The 12,487-nt window shown below is 38.9% G+C and overlaps 1 protein-coding gene across 1 annotated transcript; it reads right to left on the bottom strand.

The window, feature by feature from the left end:
- Nucleotides 1–1,191: 1,191 nt before the first annotated feature.
- On the bottom strand, nucleotides 1,192–8,867 carry cltrn (collectrin, amino acid transport regulator). Its single transcript, XM_063467795.1, has 6 exons — nucleotides 8,624–8,867; nucleotides 8,123–8,181; nucleotides 5,398–5,483; nucleotides 5,159–5,272; nucleotides 2,454–2,648; nucleotides 1,192–2,366 (listed from the first exon to the last, which is right to left on the bottom strand). The coding sequence occupies exons 1-6, from the start codon at nucleotides 8,688–8,690 to the stop codon at nucleotides 2,237–2,239; spliced, it is 651 nt and encodes a 216-aa protein (XP_063323865.1). The 5' UTR covers nucleotides 8,691–8,867; the 3' UTR covers nucleotides 1,192–2,236.
- Nucleotides 8,868–12,487: the final 3,620 nt, after the last annotated feature.

The following is a 12,487-nucleotide window of genomic DNA, read 5'->3' as shown; positions in this document are numbered from 1 at the left end:
GGCCGTGTTGCCTGAGCCTCTCTCCTCTGTGTTAAGTATGATATAGCTGCTCATCTGTGCAAACCAGTTTGAATAAATACAGCACCCATCAAACTCAAACCACTCGAACTGTTCTCATAATGGCTCATGCGGTGACCTTTTAGCACAGAAAAACCTTAATGCTTGTAAACACCCTAAAAACTGTTCCCATGAATCATGGGGGGAAAAACTATTTTTACAAAAAGCTTTTTTTTTATTTTTAGGAAGAGTAATCCTTTACCCTGGTGGAACCATCTGGAACTCAATATATGAGGGATGCTAAGGGTCAAAAACAAAGAGAAAACCCTCTGTGTTTTAAGGATGGCACCTATAACCTTAGTGCACAGCTTGACATGGATTTTAAGAGTAAAAATACCAAACAGAGAAAGTGAAAAGGTCAGGTCAATAAAATGAGGAATCAGAAATTTTCATCACTGTCATAGCTGCATATAAAGTTCACTATTTCCTTTAAACAAAAAGAACTGTTTGCCCTTTTACATATAGCATATAGCATCTTTCCTCCAGAACAATGGCCACAGCGTTGCTGCTATGGGTCCTCCTAAAAAAAAAATCTGCAAACATCCCTTTGGTCACATTATTGATTAACAAATGGGTCCAGTGTGTCTGGAAAGTTAACTTAAGTTTCTAGAAAGTCAGCCTGCGTACATATAAATAAAAATATTTTCCAGTTAGTCAGATTATTTATCTGTATAATTTTATTCAAAGTCAAAAACAGATTTGGAAAAGTTACCACAACCCTTAGAGCCATATGAATGTTTAATAAACTGTAATTATTCTGTAAATTAGAATACCATCAACTGGAATTATTTCTGAGTTAGTCACTAAGTCAAAGTATCCTTGGGCAAGTTACTGAACACCAAGTTGCTCTCAAAGAGTTCATTTGAGTGTGAATATTAGATAGAAACCACTTAGGCATGCAAAAAGTGTTTTTGTGAATGGACGAATGAGGCAAGTTGAACAAAGTGCTTTGAGTGCTCAAGCAGAGTAGAACAGCTCTATATAAGAACCAGGTCATTTACTTTTACCAAATGTTAACTTAGAAGTGCCTATTTAGTGGTGCTATTGCCCCTCTCTAAAGATAGACATCCATAAATGTTACCATTGTGGCATCAAAACTGCATTTATGAAACCAAATATCAAATGTGATTTTTAAAAATGTTCAAAATGTTTGGTGAATTTGCACCAGATAAGCTATAAAGCTCTTTTTTCAGCATCAGTGAAAGTTCAGCAGCATTAAGACTTTATTAGTCTTAATCCAACAAGTGCCAACAAAATCATCATCTCTGCTGATCCCATGAGAGCACCGAACGACTGCAGCTGCATACAAGCTACAATTTCATTAACAAGTGGATTTACCTGCCAGCACAGAGCTGTCAAGTGCTACTGAGTCAATGCTGCATCATGATTGGCTCGTATGTTTCTAGGTTTAGCTGTTGATTGGCTCTTTGGTGAGAGGAGTGGGATATTCAACATCTTTACAGAACTCTAAGAACCCTGAAGAAAAATCTACAGAGTGTCACATCGCTCTCTTTAATAATGTCTTTTATGTTACTCGGAAATACCAGTAATATGACCAGACTCTTTACCAGAATTACTGGTAACACTTTACTCCCTGTGAAAGGTCACCGGTGTTAAATCATTTGAGGGAAATGCCCTGTTACTTTTCTCCAAATGCTCTGCAGGGAGGCAGAATACAGCAAGTCAAACATTGCAGTTTAAACACCTGTTCACACATAATCTTGAAACTTTGTACCAACACAGAGTGCAGATAAGGAACCGTGAGTGTTTTAACAGAGTATTTTATTAAATTCCTTCAAAGGTCATCATAAAGCCAGGCCTCCTAGACTTACAAATGTAGGAATGGGCCTTCTTCATAAATGGGACCATTTGACTGGTTTTAAATGGTTAGTATATAGACCACACTTTGGCAAAATATCTTAACACACCCTGTCATACAGAGATCTTTGATAAATCATCCTTCAACACTTTGGTTGAGGGAAAAAAAACACACATTTATTTGTAAAACGGCAGTTAAATAGTGTGAAACACTATTTATTTAAGGCAGCATGTGATTATTGTATTGAAAGGCCCAGCAAATTCACATGTCAAAACTGAAATGAATTAAATTAGAAACTTCAAAGAAAATCACATTATTTTTCACACTGTTGCACGGCAGAGTGTTTTTTATAAGAGCGCTTTACATCTGCGTGAATCGCTCATCGTCCGAGAACGTCGAGTTATAAATACCATCATTTGCACCGTTTTCAGCCGTTTTCACCCCTGTCTCTTCGTCACTGTCCTCGTCATCTGCATCCTTGTTTTTCTTCCTAGAAAAAGAATGAGCAGATCAAATGAAGCTCAGTTATCATATTTTCAAAAAGCTAAATTAAATACATCCACAGTCATCTGCTCACAGTTTTCTTTGGACCAGAGGATACACAAGCAGGGCAATGATGCCGACGCTAACTGCACCCATGACCACCCCAAAGACAATGAGCCACGGAGGGGTGTCAGGGGACACCGGTGCTGTCAGAGTGGGATAGATGCCATCGAACTCCAGAGTTTGATCTGTTAGCAGAAAAGCACCGTTGATGCGATTTCTCGACTTTCTATTGGACAAAAGAAAAGATTTCATTTAAGATGATTATTCTGGAAAAGGCAAAACTGCACTGACTCTGGACAGCAACACAGTTTTTACAGTTTTGCCTCTTTACACCACCTAAGTTGATTAAATCCAGTAGATCTAGAAATACTTTTCTCTTCCCATCGTTCTGGTTGTCCAAAGATTTTCTTAACTTTAGAAACAAGAATGTCATCATGCACTTCATCAGTTATCTTCTGTGGTCTTTAGGGTCTTTTGGTGTTACTGAGCTGGTCTGTGCATTCATTCTTTTAAAAAAAAAACAAAAAAACTCCTGAAGCTTTTTTCTATCTCCCTGATGGGTTTATTTAGATTTTCCAAGCCTAATGATGGCCTCTTTCACTTGTCTTTGGACATCATGTTGAGAGTTAAAGCGACAAAATGCAAGTTATTTCTCAACTACTTCACAGTCAGTTGTCCAATTACTCTGAAAATAGAGACAATACATGAAAGTGGCTGCAATTGAGGTTAATGCAGCTTTAATTAAAGCTGCATTTTAATCATATCCAGATAAAATCCACTGTAGTGGTGCGCAGAGACAAAATCACAAAGTGTTCCATTGACCAAATATTTAAGGATTTGCAACTTTGTGTCAAAAACACAAGTATGCGGATGTTAAAGTCACACTTTTGCTCCATGTGTTCATGCAACATTGTTTCAGTAATGCTTAAATATAGCCGATTTTAAACTCCTTTCTCCGGTCAGGGTCATTTCTCACTTCAGTACATCCTCCAGGGGATCTCTAAGTACTTCTTAAAACTGATGAGTCACACACAAAAGCATTTTTTATCATGAGTGATAAAACTGTTTTTAACTTTTAGGTTGACCTGGGGCTGGAACTGTTTTTTGGAAGCTTTGAAACCAGTTTGTCGTCTTAGAGCTTAGCATCCCCTGAAACGAATGCATTAAGGAGGCAGACAAGAGGAGGTGGTGAAAGTATGCCAAGTTAACACAGCAGTGCCTCAACAGTGAGTGGTATACACACTGCGAACCCATTAAGTTAGTTTGCAGTTGGCCAGTTCCTCTGCAGGACCTGCTGTACAAGCTGGACACAGAAGCTACTGAAGTGGGCCAAGGCTGCCGAGGATCAGAAATAGTAATCAATGCATTCTTACAGGTATTAAACTGTATAAAAACATAGGCTGTAGTTTGAATTCAAACTACAATTTTAAAACATTTTTTTTAATCAGCTGACCTTATCGTTCTTGTACAGGAAAAAAGGCTTCAAAATGCCCTGACTTCCCACATAAATTGTGGTGCTGGTGAATTTGTGCCAGAATCTTGGAAAATCTGTGATTCCAAAGTCTCCCTGTGAGTCTCCTCCTAGATGTGAGGCTGGAAAACCTCCAAAGATAAGATGCCAGCTGGAAATAAACACGCTAGTTGACCAAACATTTATAAAGTAACTTGTCCCAGTACAAAGGAGTAGTGGTTCGGTGCCATACAAAATTTGAGCTTCATAAATGCTAACCGTAAATAAAAATCCAAAAATGGTGAAGAGCACCTGCGTTAAGTTATGCTGCTCTACATAACACATGTATTTACAGTAGAAACAGAGGATTTGTTTGGCGCTTTTTTTTTTTTTTTTTTGGTTACCAAAAATATTTGTTTGCTTTTTAAATAAATTCTACTGCTATTTGTATCAGTTATTGTGATCCATTAAAATAGTGGATGTTAATGGCTGGTTGAGGCTTTTTACTGTAGACATCGCATATTGTACCCCTGCTTGTGTGGCTTCTCTCCTGTCACTCCTGGATTCCTCTCACAATCCAAGGAGACAGCAGGCTTGAATGTGAGTGTGAACAGTCATCTCTCTCTCCGTGTTTCCCCTGTAATGGACTGGTGACCAGTCCCTAAAAGTGTGATGGATGGAAACGTTTAAATGAGAATGCTCCTTACCTACATGAGGGAAATTATGTTTACTTAAGTACAAAAATAACCTGTTACTTCATAAAAATAAAAGGGATCGACTTAGTTTCTATGGCCACACCGCATAACCCAGGGTAAACCTGCTCATGCAGGCATACATAAAATAGATGGTGTTTGAAAGCAAAGTGTTTGAAGCGTTAAGGTTAGTGATCAGGTTTGTGGTTTATGGTTTAGGTTGGTTCAAAAGAAAACAAACCTCTGGCAGTGGCAAATCTTGTGTGAGAGAGTAACCAAAAGCCATGACACAGGCACACGCGTTAAAGCAAAATATAAAAAATGTCACAACACACCTGTTCCTGCGCTACATAATCTAGAAAGCTGCACTTTTGCACCATATGTGAGCCAAACATTCATTGGGAACATAATTACGCTCCCATTTATATTGATTTGGAAACCCCATTAGTTATTAGTCATTTTAGAATTTTCTAGGAAATGATAAAATGGGTAATAAATGTTTAAAAAATACTTTAACATCCATTATTTAAATCCAGCTAATAAGAAAATATACCAACAATAGTACCAATAACTAAAACTGTAGCATGCGATTACTTTATAGCCATCTCCACAGTTCCTTTATCAACAAGATCCATGGTGTTCGGCCTCGTCACCACAAACCAGAAGGACACTCTCTGAGTCTCGTTACACGGATGGATGTCTGAAACCCTGGTGAAGTTTTACAAGACAATAAAAGCGAAGTTATAAACTGTGAGTCACCTATCGTGTTAAGAGATGTTCTATTATGTTTTTACAACTGTTTAAGAACAGATAACACAAAAACATAGTCTTACCCAAATTCTTCTCCGTTAGTGTAATCCCTCATGGCAAAAGCCAGAGCTGCCCGGAAAAGGAACATTTCATTTTTGTTCCAGGGATACTGCAATATCAGCAACACCAGATTAGGGACTGTTTTTCAGCAAAGGTTAACTGTTTGCCACATAGACCTTGGCCTCATATTAAGCAGTCACATGCACTTTAAGACAAATCTGTATAATATTAAGTACTTGATTGTAACCATGACTCTAAAATGATGGCATGTAAAATATTAATAAAAGCAGAAGTTAATGATTTGGAAATTAGTTAATGTGTGTGTGTGTGTGTGTGTGTGTGTGTGTGTGTGTGTGTGTGTGTGTGTGTGTGTGTGTGTGTGTGTGTGTGGGTGTGTGGGTGTGTGTGTTTCTTAAATTTCATACCATCAGCAAGTTGCATTTAAATTGGAAAAGTAGCATTTCTACTCCCTCTGTAAGTATTTGGAAATTTCCAAACACTTACTGCTGCTGTATCCCTGCTGATATTTGAGGCCTCCTCTGTCATATTTGTTCCTTCATGATGTGCAGAATGGTTATAATGCCTAACAGGTCTGAACAGACCGTTTAATCTCTTGATTCTCGATTTTATCTGCTGCACTACCCAACATACGTGGTTTGGCATTTTCTTGCTGAAATAAGCAAGACTTTCAATTTTAAAATCTGCGTATGCAATCATGACCACCTTATTAGGTACATCTGTTTAACTGCTCATTAACATACATATCTAATTGTCCAACCGCATGCAAGCATGCATGTCTTTGGCTTTTTATGCCACATGTCCGGGTTCTGCTTAGATGTTCACACACAACCATCTGTAACAAAAAACAGTTCAAAAACAGAGAGAAAATATCCTGTAAGCAGTAGTTCTCTATGTGAAAATGCCTTGTTTATGCTAAGGGTCAGAGAACAACGGCCAGACTGCTTTGAGTTAACAGGAAGGCAAAAGCAACTCATAACTACTAGTTACAACCACGCAGAAGAGCATCTCTGGACGCATAGCACGCCAAATCTTGAAGCAGAAAGCAGAAGACCACACCAGGAAGCACTCCTGTCAGATAAGAGCAGGAAACTAAGGCTACAGCTCACACTGACTCACCGGAATTGGACAATAGAAGATTAGAAAGATGAGCATTAATAAGGTCTAAATCAGGGGTGTCCAACTCCAGGCCTCAAGGGCCGGTGTCCTGCAGGTTTTAGATGTGTCCTTGATCCATAACAGTTGATTTAAATGGCTAAATTACCCCCTTAACATGTCTTGAAGTTCTCCAGAGGCCTGGTAATGAACTAATCATTTGATTCAGGTGTGTTGACCCAGGGTGATATCTGAAACCTGCAGGACACCGGCCCTAGAGGCCTGGAGCTCGACACCCCTGGTCTAAATGATATGAACACATGGATCCATACTGCTGTGTATCAACAGTTCAGGATGCTCCTGGTGTTGTAATAGGGTGGGAAATATTTTTTGGCACACTCTGGTGCTTTTAGTGCTAAATTTAAAGGTCACATCCTGCTTGAGCATTGTTGCTGACAGCATCTATCCCTTCATGACCACAGTGTGCCCATCTTCTAATGGCTGCTTTCAACAGAATAACAAGCCAGCCACAAAGTTCAGATCATCTCAAACTGGTTCCTTGAGCATGACAGTGAGTTCACTGTACTCAAATAACCTCCACAGTCACCAGATCCCAGCCCAACAGACACCTTTGGAATGTGCAAAGGGAGATTCACATAATGGATGTGCGTATAAACATTTGCAGTCGCTGCATAAAACTCTGAAGAAATGTTTTCATCGCTTTGTTGAGATAAAGGATTAAGGCAGATAGAAGCAGGTCCTAATAAAGTGGCTAGTGAGTGCATCATTGAGTTTCAATGGTGCATTTAAAGATTTGCAAGTTGCCCATGGTATCTTCACAAAAGCACTCAGTGCCATCACAGATAATAAAGAGGAAAGCTGTTCAGGAGGTTTTTCCTCTTTGTCTCAATCTCTTTTGAATGAGCTACATAAACGGAGACAGCAGCATCTCTGGATCTTGTTTCTGCATGTATTTTTTATTTGCGTAGTACACTTTGAACTTTCAAAAGTATTCCTGAGCCCATGTGGTGATGTTCACTCCAGATTCATGTCTGATTTATATTAAAGTGTTCTCTGAGGGCATGACGATGACAGCCATTCAGTGATTTTCAGCCCTTTTCTCTTGCGTACAGAGATTTTGCTGGATTCTCTGAAACATTGATGATATTATCTATGATCAGTGTACTGTAGAAGATTAAAATTCTCTCTTTGTTCCACAAATCTGTGCCAGAGTATTGAAATTCTCCCTGTGTTCTGAAAGACTTACCCTGCCTAGCATGGTTTTTTATACTTAATCCTGTTCATCTAATTACTAAGATGTGTCCAAAGCAGGTCTTTGGGGGTTTTTTGCTTGTTTTTTTTTTTAGCATTACACAACTTTTCCGGTCTATTGTTGCACCTGGAACTTCAACTGATTGTAATGCTGGACATGAATGATCACATTTCTCAGTTCCATCACATTTTCTTTGTAAATATAGGTTGGAAATCATTACTTTCTTTATTTACAATTCACAAAACATTCACATTTTTTAGGGAATGGGATTGCATTCCTGTTTTTAATATTATGAAGTCAGAGCTGTTTATGGCAGAAAGAGCGATCTCAGAATGTGGAGGAATATTTAAATATATACATACAGCTTGATCTCCCAGTGCGGTTTTGATGCTGAATCGAACTTTGTAGGCTTCTCCAACACCTATAAAGATAAAACAGACTGAAATGTCTTCTGCGTGCCATGAATTGCTGTGCTAGGCTTTAGATGAGAAGTGTAGCTGCTGCAGTGTATCTTTCCTGTGCTGACAGACTGAATCCCAAGAGCAGCAGCATCAAATTTAGTCTCTCTCAGCTATTTCCTCATAGTTTGGTTGTAGATTAGCAATTTTAGGATCATTGTTCAAGTCTACAACCACGATGGAATGAATGAAACCCTTGTTATGAGGTAAATGCTAAGTTATGTGTCTAATCTGACTTTGTTCCAGTAACTAGATTAGAAGCTGCATTCCACACTGACTGCTGGGCTAAGAAGGGATAAAACTCCTGTACACAAAGCCTGTGTTTACTCATATTAATGAATTTATGTATTTTTTTTAATGTGAACACACAATATTTGACCAAAAGTTACATTTTAAGAGCCTTACCTGGTTTACAGAGCTCTTCCGCCACAGAAAATGACAAACTGAGCAGGAGCAAGATCTTTTCCAACATTTTTCCCAGAAAACAAAAAGCAGAATAACACAATGCTGTAAAAGCTCAGGCCAAGGTCCCAGCATTCACCGATCTAAAGAGGTCGGCAGAGGATTTAACTGGATAAAGCCAGGGTTTAATGGTTAAGCCAAGACACACCTGAACTAATCTGTGCTCTCTGAAAAAAAATGGCTGTCACTGCGCTGCACTGCATGGAAACAGTCAAGTGGGCGCTGCATTTAAAGTGTTCCTGTTTGTTCATGCTTTCCAAAGGAGCCAGATAGGTCTAATGTGATAGAGGCAGACCTCCCAGAGGAGAACAGAATGGCCCAGTCTGTTTCTATTTACTTAGTATAGCACAGTGTGTGAACTTCCAAGTTAAAGTCACTTAAAATGGTATAATAACTAGCGACCCCTAGAAACAGAAACAGCCTGGGAAAGAATATAGCATCTACTAATTAACAGAAGTGGATCTGTTATCATTTTTTCCAGTTCCATATTTTTATTTTTACATATATGATATGATATATGATATGATATGATATGATATGATATGATATGATATGATATGATATGATATGTAAAACTGTTACCTTTCATTTTAAAAGAAAACAACATTAAAACATTAATATTAAGTATTAAACTAACTCGAGGAGCCGTGATCTTTGCGATGACTGGATGGTTTCTGTTCTAAAGCAGTGCTGCTGTTGGTAAGTGGTGGTAAACATGATCACTGCTGGTATCAGAGTGCATGTGCCATAGAAATAAAAGTCAAAAAGAGAGAGAGAGGGCAGTACTTCAGAGTCAGATTTGTCATACGTGCCAGCCCTTCTGGAACTTGTAAATACTGACAGTACAAGAGTAAATACTTGGATTTTAAGTCACCGTTCTTCTGATTGGCTGCCCCGTGCAATGACAGGATTTAAACAAGAAGGGTCTTTATCACCTAAGACAAATCAAGGATATGAAAAACAACAATCTCATTATTTCAGACTTTCACCTTGTTTAATACGAGCATTCTAAGAGGCTACACAAATGACAGAAAATAAGGATAAGCAGAACAGGTCCATTTCAGAATAACAAGAGCAGGTGCAGTTCATTTAACCCGCCAGCGACCCAGCCATATGTTTACACTAGATCATGAAATGAGGTAGCAAGATTGACTGCAGGAGAAGCCTTGAGGATACTTGATGCACAACACGAGGATGCAAACAGCTCAGCTGAAGGAGATGAGTTGGGTTTACTAGTTAACTTGAAAACATGGAGCATATCCCAGCTGCCACAGGGTGAGAGGCGGGGTGCAGAAAACCATTTGCACTCACATTCACACTTATGGCCAATTCAGAATTAGCAGTGAAGCTAATCCCATACTGTAACTGCATGTTTTGGACTGTGGGAGGATCTCCGAGTACCTGGAGAGAACCCACCCAGACATGGACAGCATATGGAGACTACACACACACCGGACGGTGGATTCAAACCCCTTGAAAATCATATTATAAGAATAAATGTCACAGATAAAGGAAACAGTACAAGTATGATAAACAAAACAGTACTTCTGTATGAAACAAAGCGAAGTCACTTGATTATTTTAGTCACTAAAATATTTTAGTTGCTTGAGGGTTAAGCCCAAAAGCCTGATTTGCGATACAGGTGAAATCAGCTCAGCACTCTCTGTCCTTTCTGACCCAGTCCTGCTCGGTCAGAGTCAAGCAGGACAAACTGTACTCTCCACACTCCCTGTTCCTCCCTACATGGTTATCAGGTCTAACCTAGCTTTGCTATGTGATGCAGAATTAAAATCTCCCACAACAGATCCCAGTGAGCTCATTCTCATCCTCTTTTCTGAAAAAGCCTTTGCAAACACTTTCAGTTATTCAGTCAATCAATATCTAAGCTGGCACTTATATAAGGTTAATGATCCATTCTTCCTCATCAGCTGTTAGGTTAATTTTTCAACCACCGTCTCAGAAAAGTACGTTTGAAACCGCCATTTATTGGAAATTAAGTTCACATGGGTCAAGTTTGAATGTAAAGTCTCATTCCCTCGATAACAGACTGTTTCAGTGATTTAAAACACCACAGCAGACCACATGAAACTCTCCTACAATAAACGATCTTTTGTACCCATAAAATGTCATAAGTGTTTTCCAATAAAACGGACCACGATGACGCATCACTGAGGGTTGAGCCACTGGGTTACAGTAAGAATAACTGGTCTTTCCTCTTCCTTCCTCCTTCCTTGACAAGTCAGCCAATCAAATGGGAGCAACTCAGTGCATTTAGGCATTTAAACATGGTAAAGATGATCAGCTAAACCTCAAACCGAGCAGCAGAATGGGGAAGACAGGTGGTTTAAGTGAGTTTGGCACCTGATGGGCTGGCCCGAGTTTCCCACATTACCATCTCTGGGGTTTGCAGAAAAATAGATAATATCTATCCGATGAGTCTCAATTTCTGCTGTCATAATTAAATGGTGGGGTCAGAAATTGGTGTCAACAGCATGAAAAGCTGGATTCGTCCTTCCTTGTATCAGTGGTTCAGGCTGGTGGTGATGATGTAATGATGAGAGGGACATTTTCTTGGCACTCTTCAGGCCTTTTATTGGAACATTGTTTAGACATGTCAAAAAACATCACAAAGCTCAAATCCTGTCAAACTAGTTTCTTGAATATAACTTTAAATTCATTGTATTCAGGTCCACAGTCACCAGATATAAGTTTTTGGGGGGGTTAAATGCACTAAATGCCTTTTCGTTTTCACCTTTTTGGTGTGAATTATCTAAATTGTGAATTAATTTTAGCTTGATCACAGTTCACTTCCTGCTAAGCACTTAATGACTTTTCAGGGTGCAGGTATTTTTTCTTTACACACGGTGGCAGCAGAGGCCCAGACATGACAGCCATTCCAGTTTTTAACCCAATCATTGTGAAACTATAACAAAAACGTGAAACTCAATACACTGCATGAAATGCATCCAAAAGTAAAACTCATAGTGTGAAAAGCATTTTTCAAGGCTTTTAGATTTTGTGTGCTTCTTTAAAGGGCAATCAAGGTTAATGATCTCAGTGGGTAGATTACTGCTGGGTCTGCAAAACCCACAATATTTTATTTCATCTGAGACTCTGATAATATTCAGCTTGAAGACTTTCAAAAATATTTTTTAAATCTCTCCTGGGGGGAAAAAAGAAAAAAGAAAAACTATTGTCTATTAATGGCTGTGTGTACAAAATATGCAAACATAACACAGTTTGACAGGCATAAAATAGTATTTTTGCACCAACAAGGTGCTCTCCCAAAGCTGTAAGCCTAAAAACTGTTGGCTGATAGCTCTAAAACACATCTACAACAGATAAACAGCATCTGAAAGTCACGCTGTTAAGAAACAGGATAAAAACATCAAGCAAAAACCTGACGCAGGACCTGCAGATGATCCATCTACTGCTTACCAAAGGCTCATCAGAAATGGGCTCAGTGGAAGGACAGAATACTATATATTCTTGACCGCTATGCAGAAAGAGTCTTATCAGCAGTGGCTTCATTTTTCATGATAATGATCCCAAACACACTGCTAATGAAGTAAAAACATACTTGGGTAGAAAAACATACAATGAATCATTATCAGTCACGGACTGGCTTCCCCAGAACCCGGACCTCAATATTACTGAAGCAGTGTGGGATTCAACATCCAAAGAACAGCTCTGAATGTCCTTCAAGAAGCCTGGAGAACTATTCTTAAAGACTACTTAAAGAAAATAAGGCCATCTCAGAGAGTTCAGGCTGTGGTGAAGAGTAACAGTGCTCATACCAAATATTGA

The sequence above is a fragment of the Pelmatolapia mariae genome, linkage group LG23, assembly GCF_036321145.2.
Source record: "Pelmatolapia mariae isolate MD_Pm_ZW linkage group LG23, Pm_UMD_F_2, whole genome shotgun sequence".
Taxonomy (NCBI): domain Eukaryota; kingdom Metazoa; phylum Chordata; class Actinopteri; order Cichliformes; family Cichlidae; genus Pelmatolapia; species Pelmatolapia mariae.
Note: the sequence above shows the minus strand (reverse complement) of the source record. Positions and strands in the feature narration are given on the sequence as shown.

What these genes read in the sequence shown, in the direction of transcription:
- cltrn (XM_063467795.1), bottom strand. Translation starts at nt 8,690, where the DNA reads ATGTTGGAAAAGATCTTGCTCCTGCTCAGTTTGTCATTTTCTGTGGCG. An exon ending in ACTAACGGAGAAGAATTTGG is followed by an intron (nt 5,273 to 5,397) that starts GTAAGACTATGT and finishes AAACTTCACCAG; the next exon opens with GGTTTCAGACATCCATCCGT. An exon ending in CCTCTGGTCCAAAGAAAACT is followed by an intron (nt 2,367 to 2,453) that starts GTGAGCAGATGA and finishes TTCTTTTTCTAG; the next exon opens with GAAGAAAAACAAGGATGCAG.